Here is a 24,232-nt window from a genome sequence, read left to right as displayed (position 1 = left end):
GCAGCTCTTCTCACCGGTTCCGGATTGGCGGGGGATCCGTCAGCCATGTCGTGGAGCGTGAGGACTACCTTGAACACCGGCGGCTGATCCAACGAGTTTCGCTTCTGGACCTTCTAGCACTCCCACTGCTCCCGCCTCCGGGCTCCCCGGTTCCAGATGGACGCAGGGTCCCTCAGCCACGGCGTGGAGCGTGAGGAAAAATGCGAAGAGTGTGAGGGGACCGTGTGGTACGGAAGGAGTATAATTTGTGGAAAAAATTAAAAATTATTTTTATAGAATTACATCTAATTGTTTACAATTTTTTATTAAATTTTTATTTATTTATTTAAAACACTGCAAAAAGATAAAAATATTTAAATATTTAAATTATTAAAAGGTAATCAGGGCAAAAATTAAAAATTATTTTATAGAATTACATCTATTTGTTTACAATTTTTTATTAAAAAGTTATTTCATTTATTTAAGACGCTGCAAAAAAAACATCTACTCCCTCCGTTCCCTCATAGTTGAGGCGGAACTTTTCGGTACGGAGTTTAAGAAATGAATGTTGAGTATTTAAATAAATAGATAAAAAAAAGTAAGAAAGAGAAAAAAGGTAGAGAGAATAATAAAGTGAATAAAGTAGAAGAATAAAGTAAAAGAGGGTAAAGTAAGAAAGAGAAGAAAGTTACTCCATCCGTCCCACAAAAGATGTCACACTTTCCTTTTTAGTTTGTCCCACAAAAGATGTCACATTTCCTCTTTTGGAAAAAGTTCCTTCTCACATCAATTATAAAATTATATTTTCTCTCACCACTTAACACACAAAATAACATCTCCTAAAATCTCGTGTCATTTCTCAAGTGTGACAGACTGACATCTTCTCTGGGACGGAGGGAGTACTATATAGGAAAATGACTCAACTATGAGGAAACTTTTCAAAATGGAAAAATGACTCAACTATGAAGGAACGGAGGGAGTATTTGTTTACAATTTTTGGGACATGTGGGTTATGGCCTACCACGCTTTTGCTGTGCCACTCTAATTGATTGTTATTTTTAATCTAATATTGATTGATATGTGCATCTTTTTTTATGGGCTCAGTGATAATACTTATATGGCTTATGTTAGAAGTCGTAAGCCCATAAGCCCAATGCTACTATAGTAAATGGATGTGTCATTCCATAGTCTATATATATTATATAATGAAAGAAGGGCGGAAAAACAACACTTGAATATACACATTACAAAATCAAATATTATACAATGACAATCCAAAATTCCAAATACAAGACACAAACACATATACCAAAATCTAAATAATTTTACACAACAAAAAAATACTTTTTTTCATAGTGTGTACTCCCTATATACATTTACCAACTTATGCTTAAAAAAAATAATAACAAAAAAATAATTAACAAAAAAATTTTAATAATATAAACATAGATCAAAGTCCAATTTAAGGCACTTCTGTTGCAACCTCAGCTGCAATCTTGCCTGCATTAATGCTTGTACCTTCCTTGAGATCTTCTTCCCCATCAAGCTGAGGTGCAACATAGTTCTGCACCTTGTACCTATGCCTCATTGCAAACAAAAGAAACACCAAAAAATTCAATATCCCCAAAAGTGCAAGCATCCAATAGAAGTTATCCAACTTCCCTCTATTGAGGTCACTCATCAGCCACTTCTTGTTCGTCACGCTGTCGACCAGCGTGACGAGCAGGCTGCTGACGAAGAAGCCCATGGACAGGGTGCTGAGGAACAGCCCCGTGCTCATGGACTTCATCCTCTCTGGGGCCTCTCGAATGAAGAATTCGAGCTGGCCCACGTAGGCGAAGGCCTCCCCGGCCCCCACGAGGAAGAACTGGGGCACGAGCCAGAAGGCGGGGATTCTGATGCCGTCGTTGACGAAGGCGTCTCTCCTTTTCATCTCCACTAGGGCCGCGGCCGCCATGCCGAATACGGAGAAAACAAGGCCTATCCCTACCCTCTGGAGGGAGGACAGGCCTTGTTTTGTGTGGGTGACGCGGCGGGCTAGGGGGACGAGGAGCCGCTCGTTGAGGGACGTGAAGAGGAGGATCGAGATGAAGAGGAAGAAGGAGAAGCTTCCGGCCGGGATCTGGAATGTGCCGATTTTCCGGTTCATGAAGGTGGCTTGCTCAATGGTGAATGTGTTCATTTGGGAGTAGACTGTCCAGAAAAGTATGCAAGTGGACCAAATTGGTAGGAGCATTACTACCATCTTCACTTCCTCAACTTGAGTAACGGTTGCGACTTTCCCTGTCGCCGCGCCTTTGGCTCCCTCGGCCCCCGCGTCGGCCTCGATTACCGACGCCTTGTCCAAACACCTAAAATTGTTACAATTCCAAGAAAAAATCATACTTTTTCTTAATTGATATTCTAACAACTCCCATGTTTTAATAAGAAGTGACATGACTGAACTGTCAGACATCAGCCTGACAGTTCAGTCATATCCAGGATTAGTAAAACAGGGGAAATTGAAATTAAACAAAAATAGAAAATTCTTTACCGAAGTTTATTCGAATGAGGAACCGTGGCGCTGAAGTACTCATTCAACATGTCGGGTTGAGGAGGATACGGGAGTCGGCGTCTCCTCCACGCGGAGGAGACGACGCGCCATATCACGGTCAACGGGCTCCCCTGGGGCTGTTTGTAGCGGTACAAAGCGGTCCCCGCCAGCAACACACCAACCGCGATGATCATCGTCCCGGCCGAGATCCCGTAGCCCCACCCTCTCCCCACATTGTCTTGAATGTAGACCAAAACCGTGACCGCGAACAGGGACCCGAGGCTAATGCAGAAATAGAATCGGTTGAAAAAGTATATCATCGCCTTCTCCTCCTTCGGATCAGACGAGTCAAACTGGTCCGATCCGAAGCCGGAGACATTAGACTTGATGCCTCCTCCCCCCAACGCGATCGTGTAGAGGGCCGTGTAGAGCATGGCCAGCTGGCGCCCGCTGGCCTCCACGCACGACTGCCCTCGCGGATCCGTGCAGGGAGGAGGCCTCATGCTGGGGATGGTGGTGGCCAATGTCAACAATGTCACACCCTTCAATAATCACATAATTCAAATGAAATAATATAATGTTAGATTTATAAAATTATAGAAAAAAAGGTACTAATAAATTAGGACATGACTAGCTAGTTTGAGGGGTTGGATTTTTTTTTTTTTTTTTCTTACCAAAGCTGTGACGGATGCCGCGATAGCAACCGTCGTGTAACGGCCGAGTTTGGCATCCGCGACGAAGCCTCCGAGGAGGCCGAGTAAATTGAGAGTTCCCATGAAATTCGTCACGATGTTCGCCGATTTTGCCGACGAGAGATGCAATTCTCCGACGAGGTACGTCACGAGATTCATCGATATCCCCATCACGCAAACCCTCTCGGAGAGTTCCGTTCCTGAACTCGAAATACGGGACGAGACGAGACTCATAAGTCAAGACTATTTAATTTAAAAGGTGAATAATCCCTTATGATTATAGCTAGATTCTATAGGGGTAGTTAGCCTATATAGTCTCATATTGTTAAATAAGATTTTTTTCTAAAATTTCTGACTTCGTCACTGTATAAAACTGCATGATATATGGATTACCTAAAATGAGCCCGGCTGCAAGCCAACCACCGGTTTTCGATTTGTCGACCGGTTTTCCACGAAAATCCACCATAGCTCCTTCATCTTTGCTGCCATGATTATCAACCAAAACCTGCATATTTCCAAACATTAGTTTCACCATTTTTACACAAAGCATATATATATATGTGCACAATGTTACTTACCATTGCAGAGAGAGAGAGAGATGAGAGAGTGGAAAGAGAGGAGAGAGAGAGTTGGTATTGCTGAGCACAAAAGGAATACAATAAAGTTGGATTGGAATTGAATGATTGGGAAAAAAATACTAAGTAGCAAATGTCTGAGCAAATAAATGAAACTTGTACATTTGGATTTTGGAGGTATTCTTTTGTGGTTGAAATCCTACACAACTAATCAAGACATTTCAATAGATACAATGTATTTATCTCCATATCGATTTTCCACTTCATTTATTTAATTATTTTTGTTTGATTGAAAAAAATTATCTTGCCAATGGTAGTAGGCCTCAACTAGCCTCAACTATATAACTTTGTACCATCAGCGACGGAGTCAGGATTTTTTATTTGAAAGTGAAAAATAATTACGTAATCGATACGTAAAAGAGCTCGGGGCCGAGCACGTGGGAAGATTGGAGAGACTGACGAGCAGTGACAAAGAGAAGATTTTTTTTTATTTTTGACAATCAGAGTTTCTCTGTTTTTGTTCCTCTAGATATTTTTATTGAGGAATTAAGGGGATTAAAAATTCAGTTTTAAATTATAATATTACTATTTTGAGGATACAGTTGTTGATTCACCGGCCGAATCTGGATCCAATAACATGTGAGTGATGTAATTACGACAAATATTGGCTATATAAATTATGGCTGGAATGGCGATTTTAATTTAGAAAATATTGGGACTAGAAATTATCTAAAAAGTATTCAATAAAATCTAAATTTACTCAACCACAATGATTTCGAGCATAAAGATTTTTGAGGGACCTATTCTTTGGTAATTATCACATTTTACTCATTCTTCACACGTACAATAAAAGCTTCTTGTCCCTTTTCAAGAGATGATATTGACAACTCTACTATCTACTATTGCAATAGTATTTTACATGGTGTTTGGTTTAATAGATTTATACGATTAAGTTATGAATATTGTTTTTGATTAAAGTTTGATACTTAATCTTAAACAATATCACATTGTAAAGAGTTATTCAATTCCCACTATTACTCATAATTAGATGACATAGTTTTTTTTTTATCTCTTCTTCAACTATTTTCTAAAAACTTGGCTCTTTTTCTTATCTCTTCTTCAACTATTTTCTAAAAACTTGGCTCGTTTTCAAAGTATAAGGTGATGTTCGGTTCATTAGATAAAATAGTAAAATATGGTATAGAATAAACCAAACTGAGCTTTCTTAATGATTAAATTAGTCATGGATGGAGGTGAGATGAATAAATGTGATATACAATGCAATCTTAACACTATGAAGACAAGTCAAGATATATTGTCACGGGCTGAATTTAAAAAAAAAAATGAACAAGAGATAAGAATAGACATGATCTCTATTTACAAACAAGCATGTCAATTGAAAGACCCCTAATTACAATATGTCTTGTAATTATACTATGAAGACTGGTGGGGCTTATCGCATAGTGTCTCAATATTATCTTGTCTAACGTACTGACGCCACCTAACTAGATTGATTAATTAGCCACCTATATCGCTCATGTGACTACCTAATCTCGAACCAATTCAATAACAATTTTGATAAGGCAATCTTGAGCATGAAATTAAGGGGGGCTAAATTTGACGATTCAAATGATTAGATACGTGATCAATTAAACTATGAGGTGCCAACAAGAAGTAGTGTCTATTGTCTAATCCCAATTATGGAAATTAACATTGATTGCATTCCACTCTTCAACTACTAATTGCAACCATATATATCATAACTATCTACTCAAAGAAAAAAGAGGAAGGAGTTAGAAGCTAGAATACAAATATATATAGAAGTTCTATTATTTTTGGGGTAAGAATATAGAAGTGTGATATTCACATTTCACCACCATTTTCTTGCCAAATTAAGGTTTGAATAATAGAAGAAAAAATGTGGTTTTGGAATGCGATTGATACTTAACCTTGCATCATAACGTCGCATGTTTCCCAATGTGAATTTTACTTCATGAATTATTGTTTGGTTTTATTTTAGCAGATTTGGATCTTTTTCATAGATAAGGAAAAATCTTGAAGGCGAAAAGTATCTCTATTTAATTACATTTCCAAAGTGTTTATTTATTCATAGATGCTTCTTTTGGGATTGCTTATAATGTAAAACACTTATTATGATAATATAAGAACATATTTGAGTTGAAGAAATAAAGTAATTGTATTCAAAACAAACGTAATTTATGTCGCATATAGAAATTAAAATCAGGTCCTCGTCCATCACATATATATTCATAACCTAAAGACTGAAAATGATTTTCACTATAAAAATTATTACTATTTGAATCTTTTTAAATTATTTATTTGCATCTATGCACATGAATATAATCCAATCGGGAGCATTAGTATTCTTTCACTGTTAGAATCACAATATTCTTCCAACTATATGCAGCCATGTGGCACTTAAAAGCAACAAAACAACATTATTAAGCAATAAAATTAACAAATAACATTGACGGATTTTCGCGAATTGCATCAAAGACTATTTATGTTGCATTAAATGCAGTTTATTTTTCATTTTAGTCTACAGTGCAAAATAAACTGCATTTAATATGACATAAATAGTCTTTTTCTGCAATCCATGAAAATCCATCAATGTTATTCACTAATTTTGTTGCTTAGTAACATTCTTTTGTTGCTTATAAGTGTCACGTAGCAGCATGTGATTGGAAGGAGGTTGTGATTCTAATTTTAGTTATTTTTTTAAATACGCCCTTAATCCAATATGATCTTATAATAAAATAAATAATTGCAAATGATGTGTCTGTTTTTTTTATCATTGAAGGCCCATATTGGGCTTAAACAACAAATAGTGGGCTTTTAGTTGATAATAAATGGGCCAATTTAGCCCATTGCTATCATAACGACCATTACTAACCCAATTACCCAAGTCCTAATAATGATTTTACACCCCCACATATAGTTGAAATTTTAATTGTTAGTCGTCTATATATCTCATGATCTCAATATTAGGTCCGACAATTTTTCAACGACATGAACAAATTTTAATACAGTAGTAAATTTTATTTTTATTACTTTATTAAAGTTCTAATTATGATTTTATTTTCTTGCATTTTATATGACGTCTCCTTTTCTTGTTTTCGATGTCACCAGGCCATAACCATGTTGTTCACCGCAATACAATAATCAGAATCGTTTCATGTCATTATTGCGTGTTTCGAACTGTGTCCTTGTCATATTGTTAGTATCACAACATGAATAAGATCGTGTCTCTAATTACAGATTCTTGTCATGTGTGAATAATATTCGGGTTTTAATATAGCAAGTCAACTTTGTACTTAGATTTAAAATTTCTGTAACAGATTGTGTTCGGGTTTGACCTTAATTAACTGAACTGTTATCAGATCTACCCAATAATAACCGAGCACGATTCGTCCTAATTAACATGTGCGGAATTACCATTAACGTTGTTGACAATTTACCATATCGTCCAATTTTTGTTGTATTGAACTTTGAGTTGGCACATTAGAAATGTGAATATTTCAAAAAAATTAAAATTAAATCATAATCGAAAATTTAAAACTTTAGCTTCATATGGCTCCACCTAGATGATGAATGACTGGTGGTGAGTTGATGATATGAAATACGTGACACAAATACTGATTTCCAAACGGCCGAACCCAAATGTTAAAAAGAGATAAGATCTGAATTATTAAATGAAAAATCTCATGAAGTGATAACACACTGGCCATCAAACTACAATCCAAAAGTGTAACTACTATTAATTTGGAAAATACTTCAAATTTAAAAAATTAAACAACAGAAAATCACTTAATTTATATAATGGGTTGAGATATAAATTTACTTTATGATATTAAAAATATAGAAATTGATACTATATGAGTAGTATTATTTTCGATTTATATATTTTGAATTTAATGCATATTTTTACCTTACGAAACGATTTAACTACTTGTCATATATATTCATCTAAGAACAAGTGTACAACAATAATTGCAAATTAGTACTATAAGATATTTTACGTGAACCAAATGTATGGCCGAAAAGTGTGAGCCTACATGATTTTGTTTTTTCCACATTAGAATCCAAAAGCCAACCTATATTTTAATTTTCGATCCTCATGTGCAAGATATTTTAGTAATTACTATATAATTATTTATCTAAATACAAAATATATAGTACTATTTTATTTTCTCAACATATATTACGCACTATCAAAATTCTGTGTCGGCAACTTAAAAATTGCTAGAAAAAATCCAGTCATCTATGTGCAAAATATTATTCAACAATCGACGTTGTTTTCTTCATGAAAAGACGATGTCGTTTAAGTACTCATGAGTGATGACATAATCATATGATTTTACGGCTAACATATCAAATAAATTTAGTGACAATTGCAAACAAATCAAAACTTCATATTTTTTCTACTGACTTTTTAAAATTTACGAACAGAATTTGATCAGATTTCATGATTTATCTTACACTATCATTTATGCCAAATGATTCACTGCTTTCTTTATCTGCAATACATTTATTAATCATTGTTAATACAGATCTTAGATCTCTCTCCACTTACAATACACTAGTCAATTTTATTATAATTGATTAGCTAATGATAATATGTTGTAACAATTGTCATCTGTTCAAATTAGAAAAAACACGTGCACAACGTTCTCAATAATTTAGCTCAAATTTTAACTTTACTCACCACAACCTTTTTCTTCCTCCTACAAAAATCTCTTCATCCAAACAAAAATTCAATCTCATTCCACACTCACATTCCACACTCTCTTCAACACAATAAGCTTCAAAAAACCCCCCCAAATTATGAATGCAACACTCTCCGGGGCGGCGATGTCGCCATCGGCCGCCCCTCAGCGTGCAGCGATCCCCGGCAGCTACGGCTGGCCGGTGATCGGGCCGCTGTCGGACCGCCTGCAGTACTTCTGGCTGCAGGGGCCGCAGAAGTTCTTCGCGAACCGGATGGAGAAGTACGAGAGCACGGTGTTCCGTACGAACGTCCCGCCGGCGTTCCCGTTCTTCCTCGGGGTAAACCCGAACGTGGTGGCGGTGCTCGACGTGAAGTCGTTCCGCCACCTCTTCGACTCGGAGCTCGTCGACAAGACGAACATCCTCGTCGGAGATTTCATGCCGAGTGTTAAGTACACCGGAGGAATTAGGGTTTGTGCTTATCTTGATCCCACAGAAGCTAAACATAACCAAGTAAGTATCTCTCTTTTACTAGTGACGTGGCGGATTCAGTAAACGGAACTCGTGTGGTTGGACATTTGAAGAATTATAGATAAATATAATATTGATGTAACTTAGCAGTATTTTTTATGGGGCCACAATTTCACATAATTGTGATTGGAAAAGATAACTTAGTACTCCCTCTGTTCCAACTAAGTTGAGTCACTTTATTTTTGTATTCGTTTTGAAAAAATCATAATAAATAGTTAAATTGATAATATGTAGATAAAACACTTTAACTATTTATTACGATACAAAACGAGTAAAAAAAAGAAGTGACTCAACTTAGTTGAAACAGAGGGAGTATATCTTTACGAGGCATAATTTAACATAATTTCTACTATTAATTTTTTAATGATTTGCAAAAAATCTTGACTGATATGTGCATGTGAACATGCATGTGACCACACGCCTATATTTGTATTTTGTTAACATACATGATTGTGAATTGTCTACCGTGGTCCATGCTAAAAAGTAAAAAATATTTATTATTATTGTTACAATTATTATTGTACGAATTATCTTATCTTGTTTGCTCTCGTAACCACATAATTTCTTTGGGATGGAGTACTATTTCTAGTGGATTAGGAAGCATGATAGGTTGTTACATTACATATTGAAGCTTGAATTATTGCAATAGTGTGTTGCATTACATATTATTGATTTACTTGAATTATTTCAATATAAATGAAATCTCTACGTAGTTCAAGTGTGACAACAATTGATATTTTCTAATAATTCATAGTTAATTTTTTTAAATCGGGATATTTACTTCATTAACTTTTTTATAATTAATGATTAAATAAAATTGCAGATTAAATCCTTCGCCATAGACATCTTAAAACGGAGCTCGAGCAAATGGGTTTCGTCCATGGTCACCACGCTCGACGCCACGTGGGATTCCCTCGAGTCCCAGCTCGCTGCCGCCGGAGACGGCGGCTCAGCCAGCTACATCCTCCCTCTCCAAGAATTCCTCTTCGCATTCCTCAGCCTCACCCTCCTCGGGGCCGACGCCTCCGCCTTCCCGGATATCAAGAAATGCGGCCACATATATCTCGACCTCTGGCTCGGAGTGCAGCTCCTTCCAACGATACCCATCAACGTCGTGCAGCCCCTCGAGGAGATCTTCCTCCACTCCTTCTCCTACCCCTTCTGGCTCGTCAAATCCAGCTACGAGAAGCTCACGAGGTTCGTCGAGAACGGAGCCGCGGAGACCGTCGCCCGAGCGCAGACGGACTTCAACCTCACAAAGGAGGAAGCCATCCACAACCTCCTCTTCACGCTCGGGTTCAACGCGTTCGGAGGGTTCACCCTCTTCTTCCTCTCGCTCCTCAGCAGGCTCGGCGATAATCCGGGCCTGCACGAGGAGCTGAGGAGGGAGGTGCGGGAGAAGCTCTCGAACAACGTCCTTAGCTTCGAGACGGTGAAGGAGATGGACCTGGTGAATTCGTTCGTGTACGAGACACTAAGATTGGACCCGCCGGTTCCACAGCAGTTCGGCCGAGCCCGAAAGGACTTCGACCTCACCTCACACAACACGGTGTACGAGATCAAGAAAGGAGAGCTGCTGTGTGGCTACCAGCCACTAGTGATGAGGGATCCCGAGATATTCGAGAATCCAGAGGACTTCGTGTACAACAGATTCTCGAAGAAAAACGGTGGCAACAAGTTGCTGGAATACCTGTTCTGGTCGAATGGGCCGCAGACGGGGACTCCGGGCCCATCGGCCTCCAACAAGCAGTGTGCAGCCAAGGACGCCGTGCCTCAAACTGCTGCTGTGTTTCTGGCTTACCTGTTTCAGAGATATGATGAGATCTCCATTTCTTCTGGCTCCATCACTGCTCTCAAAAGGGCAAAGTGATGGCCGTAAACGATGCTGTATCATAATACAGTACAACGTCTGTATACATCGACGTTTGTCAATGTATAAAATAAACATGGAAGAACAATATGTTTACCTGTTCAAGTTATCAACCTTAAAATAGCACAATGATGATTCTTTCCTACGCAATAACTAAGCTCTATAACATTACTTCGATTCCTAAGATCGATCGATAAACATTATAAGCACCATATCTGCTACAATCTAAAGCTCGAAGTTGAGACAACTCTGTATGTATTCTTCCAAATGGTAAATAATAGTAGTGACAATGATACCTCTACATGAAGATCCGATAACATTCATCGGTCTTGAATCATACTCGTGAAGCTGATGCTCGCTTACAGCAAAAACACCTGGTATTTGGAGCTTGTGATGCCCTTCAACCAGAGCACCATGCCCCGTTACCGATTGCAAGAAACTATATATGACATTTTTTGGTATTTCTAATAAACTACGTGTGATGATTCAGCTAGGATTGAGCCCTGCCGTTTCCTTCCTTCCAACCTTTTTGACGCGCCCTTTGCTCCCACATTGCCGTCACCTGTTTCTGCGCTAATAAAGCCACTTCAGACTTTTCCCTTGCCTCCTCGCACGTCTCCATTCCAGAATTGCACTTGTCCGCCTCTTTCTGGTACTGGGATGTCATCTTCTTCGCTTCAAGCAGTGCCATGTCAGCACGCTGCTGATTCTCCAACGCTTCGGCTTCTCGCAGCTTTAACTCCTCCGATAGTAGCTCTGCGAAGTTCTTCTGCGTGTCCTCACTCACATCGGGATCGTGCTTCGCGCAGTCTGTGGGACATGAAGAGAAAATAGAAGAAAGCGGATAGGTTGAGAATTCATTGCAAGTGCGACAAGAACTAATAAAACTATAAAGCAGGGACAATAAATGCTGCACACTCAAGATAGGCAGCAGTTTCAAATCCAAATTCGGTTTCTATCGGTTTTGCATTAATAATGTGACATAAATGAATGCAAATATCATCCAGATGCAAAAGAGTGGTCAATGTGAATCAAATATAATGATCCGGAATGAATTATTAATAGGGATCGCCTCATTGTGTATAACTTAAACTAATGAGTACCGGCATAAATAATTCTCAACTTAATTAATGTGATGTAAAGAGGACTTATAGACATACTCCAATGGAGACAGTAAAAACAAGTAGGCAGCTTCTGAAAATACGCGTTATTTAATGGGTTCAGCTGTTTCTACACTAAAATTAGGGTTTAAAAATAGCACTATGTGACTACACTGAGCTGAGGATAAAAGGCCGAGGAAATTGTTGGAGAGTTACAGTAAGAGGAATTCAAATGAGAATGGATGTAAAAAAAGAGAGAAATTATTTTGCCACATTCATATCTCGATTGTGTACTTAATAACACTCCTTGATGCAAACAATCAATGACAAGTTTTATTGTAAGGCAATTAAAACAAAGAATACAGTGGTTACCTGCAAAGGAAGTATTATGAAGTCCTGCAAGAGGCAAACAAGTAATCAGAATATGTTATTTCCGAGCAGAAGACTATGTAAAAACATACCGTGCATCGTACTACAAGATATTCATGTGAAGAAAGTGACATCAAGACACATTGCTCTAACATAAAAATTTCTGACACCTATCGTATATTTCAGTCTGTTGGTGTGTCGACCAACGGCAGAGAACAAGATACTGGTATTCAAATAAGATGCAGATGGCACATAAGTCATCTCCTACATATAGAATCCTCCCAGACTACACTCACTAACCACCCATTATAGCTCTGAATCAGCTCGATTGCATCTAAACAATTAGGCCACTAAATGGTGGTCTATCAGCACGATGATAGCCCTAGATTTATACTACATCTTATTAATTACAGATTCGGGTGATAGAAGCCATAGTCTTTCAAGAATCCAATCATCCAACATAAACTTCCAGCTGTTATCGTAGCAAACAGAAGCCGACTCCACACACACACTACCATCAAAACATCAAATCACATAACAAATTTAAATTACATTTCACACAAAATGGCTCAATCCCAGATCACACTCCAGTCGAAAGCTCGAAAACACCGCCTCACCAAGATTTAAGCCACAAAAGGGGTCAAATCCATCACTCCATTGCTGAAACAAGCTATCCTACAGAGCCAAGTCCACATCTTTACCAAACTCACACCAACACCCAATCATCTAAACCTTAAAATCCGACTAATTACAAAAAACCACCTCGGGAATAACTATATGGGTACGAAAAGTTTGATCTTTTTGTCTTTGTTAGCCTTAATTGTATTGGTTTTATGTGATTTTTTTCTTCTTAGTGTTGATTCTGTTGTGGGATTGTGTTTTATTGTGTTGTTTTGGTTGATGACTATCTAGTGGACGAGTCGAGCGTTGGGCAGTCGAAGGCGAAAACGGTTTGTGCCTTTCTGCAGGAGCTGAATGATGCAGTGAAGGCTAAGTTTATTGAAGAGTATCCTGAGAAGTTGATTGAATCCAATCCATCCTTCTTTTCGCAATTTACGTTGGTTGTTGCCACGCAGGTGTGGAATATGTTCATTCTTTGTGTGTTGATGAGAATTTACATACGTTGTTTGTTTGTTGCCATTATTGGTTATAAATTGCTTGCTCATCCTGCCCGATGGTTCTTGTGGGTTTAGAGTAATATATTTGTTTAAAAGGATGTGTGGACTGTAGAGATGTGTTTGTTTCATGTTTCAGAAGCGAACATTCAATTCCCCTTCTGGTTGTGTAGATTGAAGTTAGCATGGGATTCACAGTTTATATTCAGGAGTTTGATTGTGTCAGAAAGATTGTTCGCTTGCTTGTTGTGGTCTTTAATGTGTTGGCTTTTGAGTTTAGTTTATCAGGATTAGAAGTTATACGGTATATGATTGGATAGACGAAGCTGCATGTTGTTTAGTATAAGTGCTCTTGGATCAGTGTGATTGATCGGTCCTCTTTAAGATTGAAAATTGAAATTGTTTGATGTCATATATATGAAGATCGTTGATCATTTTTATTTGGTGGTATACTGTTCCGTTCTGGATTTCACATCGTCTGAAAAGAGATTTTTCGTAGAAAAGAAAGCTAAATCAACTTCCATCTGGTGTGAACACACAAGATTACTTCCATTTAACATGTAGTGTCTTATTTTGTCTCTTTCTATATAATGTCTCATTTTTGGTTGTCCCATTCGTCAATGTTCAAGTTCATTCTATTGTTTGGGAGAATTGTATCTCCAATTCTAGTGGAATTATTTTCATTTATTGAGAAACTCTCGTACTCTTACGTTTTAACTTGTGTCTTGAATTTTTCTTTCAGCTCGTGGAATCTTCAATGGTAAAATTGGATAGAATCTGCCGTGAAGCCAATGTCTTGTTGATATTTGCGCGCTCTTATGGCCTTACTGGTTTTGTTCGAATCAGTGTTAAGGTACTCTGGCTGCATCTTCGACATAGGGTATAATTTTTAAGACATGGATAGTAAGTCTTGCTTCTTTTCAGGAACATGCAGTGATTGAATCAAAGCCCGATCATTTTCTGGACGACCTCAGGCTAAATAATCCATGGCCTGAGCTTAGGAGGTTTGGTCTTCTCCATATTATCTATTTTCGTTATGCAGGACTATGACTCACATTTACGTACTTCAAAAAAAATCACAGATATGCAGAATCAATTGATTTGGATACAGCCGATCCTGTTGCTCACAAGCACATTCCATATGTTATTATTCTCATTAAGATGACAGAGGAATGGGCAAAAACTCACAATGGAAAACTTCCGTCTACAAGGGATGAGAAAAGAGTATTTAAGGTGCATTATAAGTTTTTCTGTCTCGGTGATTTGTTCGTTGTCGTGTCTGTCTTTTGAGGTATTCTGGTTGGTGTCTCGATGAATGCTATAGGATTTAATCAAGGCCAAGAAGACTGCACCAGATGAAGACAATTACAAAGAAGCAATGGAAGCTTCATTCAAAGTCTTCACTCCTCAAGGAATCAGTAAGTTAATTTCCCGCATAAGTAAAGTTACTTGTAGAAAAACATTTGTACGATATTTGTTCGTTGGAGTTCAACTTATGAGCTAGACTTCCAACGGGGAAATGGTAGGTTGTTTGATTTGTGGTAGATCAATAAACCTGCTCTAGCTGCAGTGAACGAAAAATTTAGAAGGATCATAATCCAAAAATAGAGGCCTTTTTTGCGAATGGTGATATTTAGTCACAAAAAAATTGTTGCTGATTAGTGCAAAAGGTGTGCTCTTTAATCACTTTCCTGACAGCTCGATGTTGGCATCACAGGTCCAAGCCTACAGCAAATAATTAATGATACATGTGCTGAAGTTAATTCCAACTCTTCAGATTTTTGGGTTATGGTGGCAGCTCTAAAGGTAACGCGTAGCACCTTTATCCATTTAGGTGTAAAATCTCTTTACTTGTACTTCGTCATACATACTCAAATGAATTTAATTAGTTTGTCCAATTTTTGACTGATACGTTAGCGAAACAAATATAGTCTTGAAATTGAATGGTTGTCCAGAGATATAGTAATATTTTTGCTCCCTTTTGCTTCACAATTTAGGAATTCATAGCTAACGAAGGAGGCGGAGAGGCACCTCTGGAGGGATCTATCCCAGATATGACATCTTCAACTGAGTTAGTGACTACTGCTTTGTCGAGCCTAACAGTACACACGACTCGACAAGTCTTTATGCTGACATCGGGGTTGTTACCTGCGTCTGTTGTAGGTTATACGTCTCCCTACAAAAGATCTATCAGGCTAAGGCTGAGGCCGATTTTCTTGTCATGGAAAAGCTCGTCAAGAAAATACTGAAGAAGCTAGGTAGAGATCCAGAAAGCATCTCGAAAGCAACCATAAAAAGCTTCTGCAAAAACGCTAGGAAACTCAAGGTTTGTGCTTGAAACTTCATTCCTATTTCTGATCCTTTGATATATGTACCTCCATGCCCGTGCATTTGTGACATCTCGTATTCAAACTCTCCTTCGGCATACTTGACGCCTTTCAAAAATGGATATTCTAAATGGCATGCTTGAAAAGTCTTAATAACATGGTGTTCCCAGTTACTGAATTATCTTCTGTTTGTCCGTGTTGTTTAGGTATGCAGATATCGCAAGATTGAGGAGGAGTTCAGTTCGCCGGTTCAATTGGAGCTACAGAAGTATCTTACAGACGAAGAGTACTGGTACTCCTATATATGATGCGTTGTTTCCTTTTCTTTAAATTTTGTATCTTTGTACAATCTCTGGATTCGTTTCGTACATTCCACTAACTCTTGCCAGCACTCCAAACTCACGGTGCAGTGTTGCTGTTGGATTCTACATTCTTCTACGAGCTGTAGATCGTTTTGCTGCAAACTATAATAGCTTTCCAGGGCAGTTTGATGGGTAAAAACCTTCTCCATACGTCTTTTCAACCCGAAATATCATTACCTTGTGGCAGCCTGAATCTGATTCGTGTCCTGCAGTGAGATGGACGAAGAGATTTCCAGATTGAAAACAACAGCTGTTTCCCTACTCAACGACGTGGGCTGCAACGGATCAACCTTGACTGAAGACCTCATCAATGAAATGTGTCGTTACGGGGCTGCAGAGCTTCACTCAGTGGCCGCCTTCGTTGGAGGAATCGCCTCACAGGAGGTGATCAAGGTTCGTTCTTTTTATATTTTTGTCGTCTCATCTTAGTTTTACGAAGGTCTCAGCATCGTCTATTTTTTCGAAACTGCAACTGAGGCACGTGCTCTCTCTCGTCTGCAGCTCATCACCAGACAATTCGTTCCAATGAGTGGGACTTTCATCTTCAACGGCGTGGATCACAAATCACAGCTGCTGTTACTTTGAGCTCGAAAAAGCAAGAGATACGTATGTGCCAACCTCAACAACAAAAAGTTTTCCAACGATGCAACGACCTTTTTTCTGAGGCTCGACTTTTATGTAGATGGCTCAGCGCCTTCGTTAGCCGCGAGTTCTTGAATCAATATAAACTTTGCTGAGATTATCATCTCCTACACTCTTGTCGTTGTCGTGCTGTTTATACAGGTTGAAAATTAGATTTTGGAGCTTGAATTTTCTGAGCTATAATCTTACCTTTATTTTTGGTTTCGTTTCATATCAGAAAATATAATTGTTTCCAACCTATATCATGATTGTTAATCATTTTAAATAGGGAAAAAAACTTGAGAAGAAATAGTAAAATTTACTAACTGCAAAACACTCAAAATTTAAGCTACATTAATTTTGCCATTCTTGAAAATTACAACTGGAGAAACTATTCTGCTTACAACAACAAAATTGAAACCAAAATTCCAACATTGTATATTCTCTATATCAACAAAAAGATGAGAAAGAGAACTAGCAAATGTATGAACTGTTCCAATTACAACAACAAAATTGGGAGAAAAAAATACAAAAATAAACCATCATCATCAAAATTCCAGTATACAGAGTAGACTAAAGAGAGAAATTTATCCAGCAATAGCAGCAGCAGAAGCATTGGTGGTGGGCTTGTAAACACTGAACTCACCAAAATCTCTTTTACCACTGGCAAAAAAAAAATGTCCAACATCAAATCCTTTGGACATACCAAAAAATATATCAGGTTTTTTTCACATTAAATCCGAAATTCGAGTTTTATGATTTTATGTATGCTCATCTTCTAGAAGAACCAAGAAGAAAAAGTATTGAAGATTTCCAACATTTTACTAAATGAAACAGAGCAATTTGTGGGCATCAACTTATGTCAAACTAGAGCGTACCTGTGCTTAACATCCCATCCACCAGGCAAGAAACGTGGATGGAGAGCTTCGACGAAAACATGTCTCCATCTCTGACAAAACTCGCGAACCCCATCTTCGCCATGCTCCTTAAGCAGGTATTCGACTACTTGCTTTCCGTGAGGTCCGTGTCCTAATAATGACATTTTGGAATCATTCTTTAGCAATGTTTCATTTTCCTCCGATGGATGAGTCGTCCCATTTGATAGGTTTCCGCCCCCAGAAGTATCATCATTGCTGGAGATAGAAATGCTTTCGATTCCTGAAACTATCTTTGTATCTGATAGAGAATCATCAGCGTCAATGCTGCATGGAGCAGTTATTTTTGCATCCTCTAAAATGTTGTCATCATCTTGTTGATAACCATCTGTTGTATTGGTGTGCAACGAATCCTCATCTTCATCGTGCGATGCATTCTTGACGGTGACTGGTGGCCTGCCACCAATATCCTCTTCAGCATCAACTGGATTGCTACTTTTTCTGAGGTGTTTGAATGTGTAACCTCTCTTTTTCTCGAATCTTCTTCTCTCGTGAGGACTCATTCCGACTAACAAAGCCTTTTCAAGATCTTCGTCTGTTATTTCTCTACCTCCATAGTATGTCATGACTGTCTGCTCAAAGTAAAAGACTGGTAAGCATATTACAGAGAAAAGGGACTCAGGCAGAGTTAAAATACATACGATACTCAGTGTCAAATTTCAGTATAATTTAGAATAAAGAAATGGGTTCGATCCACATTACTGTATCGAAGCTGAATTATATGCCTATTCAACTTTTGACTCTTGAAGAAATGTTGAAGTTATGGCATTATTAGCTTCTTACCTGCATTAATTCTTCACGGCGCTGAGATGGCATTTGTGGTCCGTGGCGCAGCAGAGCCATAGAAGCAATACGTAACTGTAAAGGAGACACGCCTATCTCCTCACACGATGCAGGCGAAGATGTAGGTGTATTTTGTGTCTTATCCAAGTCAGCAACTCTACGGATAAATAATGGTATTCCAAATTCAGCAGCTACTTGCTTTTTGTACTTTTCAGCAGCAGTATGAGCGATTTCATGACAATCCACACACAGGAGGACAATATCATGCGAGCGATGACTTTTCAAATGCTCTGGAAAATGTATTCTGTAGCAAGAAGGTATAATTCTATATCGTAGGTAGTGGTTTCCTTCGCCACAGCCAACACATATATTTTTCTTCTTCTGAATATAAAAGTCGTTGTCCTCATCTTCTGGGCGTCCTTTGGGCTCAAAGAGAAGCATGATGGACAGAGGATCTTCTTCTACAAGTTTTGCTAGATCCCGGTTCAGATACCTGAACAAAATGTTAATATTTAGCTTGCACAAAATAGGGAAGTAAGCATTGAGGATACAGCGCACGTTCATCTAACCATTGAAGCTTTCTCTGATCACAGTAACATAATAATCGTCCATCACTGGCATAGATCTTGCAGTTGTGATAAACAGGGGACTTGCATGAAAACTTCTGAACAAAAAGCTGTCGAGAAGCCATCTTTGCAACCTGTTTTGAAGCTCTAAACCCGTTGTGATTAGGGGTGATTCTATTGCCTGTTCCCAGGGTAGTTTTGGACAGAAGGGCATAGTTATATGCGGAAAGAGGACAGCTACCGCCTTGGCCGAGGTGTTCCCGGATGCACATTTGAAGTATATCATCAAGCTTGGTAATCTTTCCTTGAAGCAGGCAGAACAGGTCGTCCAAATGAGAACAAACTACAGGAGATGGAGTTTGGAGAGGAACCATTGTCACAGATTCAACATCTGAATCAGCTTCGAGCATACTGCTGTAAATATCAGCTTCGGTTGTCGGGATTTTAGCTGCTAGTGCAATGATCGCGTTATCTGATAAAACAAATCTCAGGCTCTCATCATGGAGGCGAGCCTGAAAGAATTTGAAATCTATTCAAGTTAGCTGTTTCATTACTCAAGATGTATCGGTAGTTACACTAAGAAGATATTACAATTTAAGAATATAAACAATTGATAGAACTAACCATTAAATCCCTCCATACACACAGTCGTCTCACAAGTTCCTGAAACTGAAAGGAATATTCTTCATCAGTGTTATCCATCCCAGCTCTACCAATAACAATAAAAAATATTCACAGCCAACGAAATACCTTCTCATCACAAAGACTTGGCGAAATATTTCCGGGATCATTTAAACACCGAGAAACAATTGATGATGCAGCCAATTCTCCAGTACAAGATTCGATATCTTTTGCAAAAAGCTGCAAACAAGTTGCATTTGACCGTCGACTAGCCTCGAGAATAAAATGGAACTTGTCACCAGGAGATGAATTTTCTGAATCACTTATTTTCTTTAGAATGTGAGTTTGGCAAATTGATAAAAATTGAAAATAGGAGTTCGATGGTTTTTGTGTTTCTGGTGAAACCAGTGTACTTGAAAAGGAGAGACTCTTTATACTCATTAATATACAGAACATCTTCTCCAATAAGTCTTTCTTTTATTATCTTTTGCAAACAAGGATAGCTAATGGAATACACGATCATAAACAACTAGAAAACGTACCATTTTCCAGTTGTTTAAGCTCCAAGCATAGACAATATGCTATATACAGCAGATAGTGCGCATCCACTCGAGCATACTGGATCATTTCTTCTGACAAAGGACGTTGCCTCCAGTCCTCTCTCTACAAGTCAGATGGATACGAAGTCAGTGCATGATCATCAAAACAACTTAACTGGTGTTTCCAGCTAACTGAGATGATGGTAAAAACAGAATGTGCGCTTATTCCGCTTTCCACAGAGTTCATGCCAATTCAGGACATATGAAGATACATTTGATTATAGTTAGTAGTGGAAACCTGCAACAGCTTGTTTGTGGCAACACCGCAATATGTTTCAAGCAAATACGCCAATGATTTGTGAGGCTTTGATAAGATATCACATGCCTGCAATACATGAGTAAAACAGCACTCATTAATTTGATAGGAAGCTACTGTATAAATGAGCATACAATCTGGACGACAAGTATGTAATTCGAATAGTCTTTAAGATGCCCTAACTTCTCAATGGTTTAGAAATCACCAAAAGTCAGATAACCTCCTTAATGACTCATATCAGATGAAATAAAAAACAGATTACGTCTTGTAAATAACCTTGGCCGTGTCAAATAAATTGACAACATAGATGTGGAAATCTCTTTGAAGCCAGAGTACATCATTATGGGCACCATGAAACACCTGTTTCATAAAAAGAACTTCTTTACAAAAAGAAAAAAAATATATAAGTAATAATCAAACTTTAAAGCATGAAAAGTAATAATATCACCTTGCATATTGCAGGATTGGCAAATACAGGTCTAAGAAGCCCCATCACATCATGTAGGGCAATTGTGTCTATCAAATAATCCTTGCTCATAGTGGATATCTGCATTAACGCATATGCATATCATGGTCAATTACATATGCACATTAATGAAAACCGATTGAATTAGAATAATGCTTAAGTATCTTTTTGTTTCTTCCTATGGCTGTACATTATTTATCTCTTTCTTTGGGAACAAGGTTGGCTAAAATGTGCTCTTTGATGTTCCAATTCAGAAAACAACTCATATCTGCATTTTTCATGTAATTAAGAAATGTAAATAGAACACGAGTAGAAAAAGCTCACACGTATCTAACACACAGAGAAAAGCATAAAATTCTGGAACAAATAATGACTAAACATTCAATAATCATCCCTATGGAAACATTTACAGTTCCAACAACTAATACCTGAAGTATATAAAGTTATTAACTTCGGTTATCTTAATCACAAGCACCATGAAGTTATTAACATTGATCATAAGAAACACACATTTACTAGTCGAATATTTAAAATGGAAACACCATCTGCATATTGCAAACAACACGTTCTCGCTAATTCAATCCCACGGCACACATATAACCGATCAATGAGCTGACTGAGACAAGCAGACACAGAGAAGGCAACTTCGATTCTAGAAATGCATTATAAATGCAAAACATGAACCTGAATTAAAGCTGTGAAGCCTAAAAAGGATCTCAAACCATGCTGCTCGGTATCCACCGCAAACACCTCCTCATTGCTCAAATCCGCCACGAGCTCTCGCAGCTGCTCCTCCGCCTCAACCCACACATACTCACCTCCCATCTCCATACTCCACTTCTCACACCCATCAAACAGCTCCAAAATCCTCACATTTCCATTTTTCATCAGCCTCGAAATTTCCCCTTTGTATGGATGCAAATTCAATTCCTCCTCTATCCACAGCAGTAATCAAATAACTCAACAAATTAACCAACAATTCTCTATAACTAAACAAAAACTTAATCAACCATACCTTCGGCGACAGAATCAGCTGCGTGGAGCTTAAGGTGTTTGAATTGAGAGTACGAATTATCCGCCAACACTCGCTTGAATTTGTATTGGGGCTTAAATTCCGCAATCAAATAACAAGGCTTACACCGTTTTGACTTCGCGAAGAATTGCTTCATGAGATAAACAGAGATTGCAAGTGCGAAGAAACAGGTGGCAGCGATAGCGAGCGGTGTTGCTCCGAGCAATTCATTTTCCGCCGCCATTGATTAAACACATCAGTAATCGAAAGGCGCCAATGCGATTCTTCTCCGACGCCAAATATCAATAATTGAATCGAATTAGCCTTTGAATTGGAGCTCAAACGCGAAGATTTTTGCTAGCTGAAGCAAAATCCTGAAGTAGTGGTGCTTCACCGTTGAAGACAGAGAGCCGCCATTGATGGAGTTGAGATTTTTCTTTTTAAATTTATGGGCCGAAGAAAATGCATTGTTTAATCGGGCTTGGCCCAATCACTATGGATCAAACGCTGTGAGTTCGGCCCATAACACTTTTTTTTGTAAAGTCAAGAATTTTAAACATGGTTTTTTCCGTGAAATTTAAATGTTGCACGAAAAGTCATGGACTCTATCGTACTATGTAAATTTCTCATCCGACCCAACCCGATAGATTTTCGACACAAATTTATCCTACGTGACGTGCCGGAAGCGTGACTTGACAAATGACACATTTAGGTTCAATTCGAATTGTGGATTTAATGTCACTTTTACGCTAAATTCGATTTGTATGTTTATGTCGATTTGTATGTTGAATTTCGTTCTACTTGTACGTTTGTGATAAGTTCAGGGTCAGAGATTGCAAAGATAGAAAAGAAATAATTAGAATTAGTGGAGTTTTACCAAGTCACGCCTCTAGCGCGCCACGTAGGATAAGTAATTGTGTCGGAAATCTATCGGGTCGGTCAAACAGGAAATTTATACAATTAAGTAAAGTGCATGACTTTTCATGCATCATTTAAAATTCACGGAAAAAACCGAACTATGTTGAAAGTTAATGACTTCACGGCCAAGTTGGCCAAATTTTAAAGACTGATTTCTCATGACTTCGTGGATGTGGTGACTTGATCTTCGACCAATTAATTTAAGGATTTCGTCTGACTAATTAAGTTGTCATTTAACGCATATAAAATTTAATCACACTAGAATTTCTTATATTTGATTAGATATTTTTATCTAGTGTTATGCATCACAAGATTTGCCATAAATCGAAATTGATTTCATTGATCCCAAAATATATGCCCCAAGGTTTTGTAGTCCCACCGTACATTATTTATTATGGTAATTAGTTATTCATTTAAATAAATCGATTTCTTCATGCTATCTTTCTTTTTCTTGAAGGGTTTCTAAGTTATCTCTCATTGGGGAAGCAACCGAATAAATATTGTGATTTGATTGTTTATATTCGAAGTCAAGAACTGTGTGTGTGTGTGTGTGAAAATAACAAATTATTATGGCAAATTGAAAATCACAAGATTATAAATCAATTTGTTTACTTGTATGTGACCATCTTTGTTGCTGCATCACATGATTCTTAGGTCAATGGTCCACAAAAATTGGTGATATCAAACACCACACTTTAATCACATTATTCTTGATGATTTGATCCATATATTTTTTGTAATATCGACATGATCAATTAATGGTAAAGATATAAGATTGTGTGATCCATTACATTAGAAGTAAAGGACCCCATATGCCCAATTCTTGAGGGACTCAATCATTTTGATTGTGTCCATAGTAGTACATATTAACATTGTTTTTCCAAAGACTATACAATTCATCAACAGTATCAACGGTCCTAATGACTATTCCTTTTGCTAATACGGAGTAGTAGATATCCGAAGAATGCGACAGTTGGCCTAGTAATTTAAATTTTATACCTAAAGCCAATTATCGATATTCTGACATGTAGTATAATCAGTCTATGCAACTCGTTTTTTTTAAATTAACATATGGTTTCATTGATGCATTCATTCTTCCATTGAAATTCATTTCAAAAAGCGATGATATTTTCATGTTTCTGAATGAATTATTTCTTCTTTTTAGGCTTATTCTAAATTATTAAAATTTGAGTTGTAACAAACTTTGTATTAATGAGACACAACCCACAATTAGTGGTATAAATTATCATTATATACTTTTGACCCCATCATAA

The 24,232-nt window shown here is 37.8% G+C and overlaps 5 protein-coding genes across 8 annotated transcripts; 2 read left to right on the top strand and 3 right to left on the bottom strand.

Moving 5' to 3' along the window:
• Positions 1–1,198: 1,198 nt before the first annotated feature.
• On the bottom strand, positions 1,199–3,955 carry LOC125192586 (protein NRT1/ PTR FAMILY 6.4-like). The gene is made up of 5 exons (XM_048090205.1): positions 3,783–3,955; positions 3,598–3,709; positions 3,187–3,404; positions 2,513–3,054; positions 1,199–2,330 (listed from the first exon to the last, which is right to left on the bottom strand). Exons 1-5 carry the CDS (start codon positions 3,783–3,785, stop codon positions 1,442–1,444), a joined length of 1,764 nt encoding a protein of 587 aa, XP_047946162.1. The 5' UTR covers positions 3,786–3,955; the 3' UTR covers positions 1,199–1,441.
• Positions 3,956–8,574: 4,619 nt separating this feature from the next.
• LOC125195839 (fatty acid hydroperoxide lyase, chloroplastic-like) lies at positions 8,575–11,053 on the top strand. Its single transcript, XM_048094096.1, has 2 exons — positions 8,575–9,020; positions 9,862–11,053. The coding sequence occupies exons 1-2, from the start codon at positions 8,625–8,627 to the stop codon at positions 10,906–10,908; spliced, it is 1,443 nt and encodes a 480-aa protein (XP_047950053.1). The 5' UTR covers positions 8,575–8,624; the 3' UTR covers positions 10,909–11,053.
• A 93-nt stretch (positions 11,054–11,146) lies between these two features.
• LOC125195550 lies at positions 11,147–12,476 on the bottom strand. The gene is made up of 3 exons (XM_048093689.1): positions 12,470–12,476; positions 12,381–12,404; positions 11,147–11,718 (listed from the first exon to the last, which is right to left on the bottom strand). The coding sequence occupies exons 1-3, from the start codon at positions 12,474–12,476 to the stop codon at positions 11,399–11,401; spliced, it is 351 nt and encodes a 116-aa protein (XP_047949646.1). The 3' UTR covers positions 11,147–11,398.
• Positions 12,477–13,143: 667 nt separating this feature from the next.
• On the top strand, positions 13,144–17,034 carry LOC125192447 (NEDD8-activating enzyme E1 regulatory subunit AXR1-like). 2 transcript variants are annotated; one of them, XM_048090021.1, is made up of 13 exons: positions 13,144–13,158; positions 13,290–13,453; positions 14,235–14,345; positions 14,417–14,496; positions 14,575–14,725; positions 14,817–14,910; positions 15,210–15,298; positions 15,490–15,563; positions 15,656–15,818; positions 16,026–16,111; positions 16,230–16,313; positions 16,394–16,574; positions 16,683–17,034. In XM_048090021.1, the coding sequence occupies exons 1-13, from the start codon at positions 13,155–13,157 to the stop codon at positions 16,764–16,766; spliced, it is 1,365 nt and encodes a 454-aa protein (XP_047945978.1). In that variant the 5' UTR covers positions 13,144–13,154; the 3' UTR covers positions 16,767–17,034. The 2 variants fall into 2 exon arrangements, with proteins under 2 accessions (XP_047945978.1, XP_047945977.1); XM_048090020.1 differs by having other exon boundaries at positions 16,209–16,313.
• Positions 17,035–17,136: 102 nt separating this feature from the next.
• On the bottom strand, positions 17,137–22,440 carry LOC125196241 (protein RRP6-like 3). 3 transcript variants are annotated; one of them, XM_048094674.1, is made up of 12 exons: positions 22,044–22,440; positions 21,713–21,963; positions 21,011–21,109; positions 20,839–20,922; positions 20,545–20,631; positions 20,250–20,370; positions 19,837–20,021; positions 19,711–19,755; positions 19,090–19,598; positions 18,521–19,013; positions 17,681–18,309; positions 17,137–17,465 (listed from the first exon to the last, which is right to left on the bottom strand). In XM_048094674.1, the coding sequence occupies exons 1-12, from the start codon at positions 22,282–22,284 to the stop codon at positions 17,390–17,392; spliced, it is 2,820 nt and encodes a 939-aa protein (XP_047950631.1). In that variant the 5' UTR covers positions 22,285–22,440; the 3' UTR covers positions 17,137–17,389. The 3 variants fall into 3 exon arrangements, with proteins under 3 accessions (XP_047950631.1, XP_047950633.1, XP_047950632.1); XM_048094675.1 differs by having other exon boundaries at positions 17,380–17,496; XM_048094676.1 differs by lacking the exons at positions 21,713–21,963; positions 22,044–22,440 and adding an exon at positions 21,219–21,238.
• Positions 22,441–24,232: the final 1,792 nt, after the last annotated feature.

This window comes from Salvia hispanica, chromosome 6 (genome assembly GCF_023119035.1).
Source record: "Salvia hispanica cultivar TCC Black 2014 chromosome 6, UniMelb_Shisp_WGS_1.0, whole genome shotgun sequence".
In the NCBI taxonomy this organism is placed as follows: domain Eukaryota; kingdom Viridiplantae; phylum Streptophyta; class Magnoliopsida; order Lamiales; family Lamiaceae; genus Salvia; species Salvia hispanica.
Note: the sequence above shows the minus strand (reverse complement) of the source record. Positions and strands in the feature narration are given on the sequence as shown.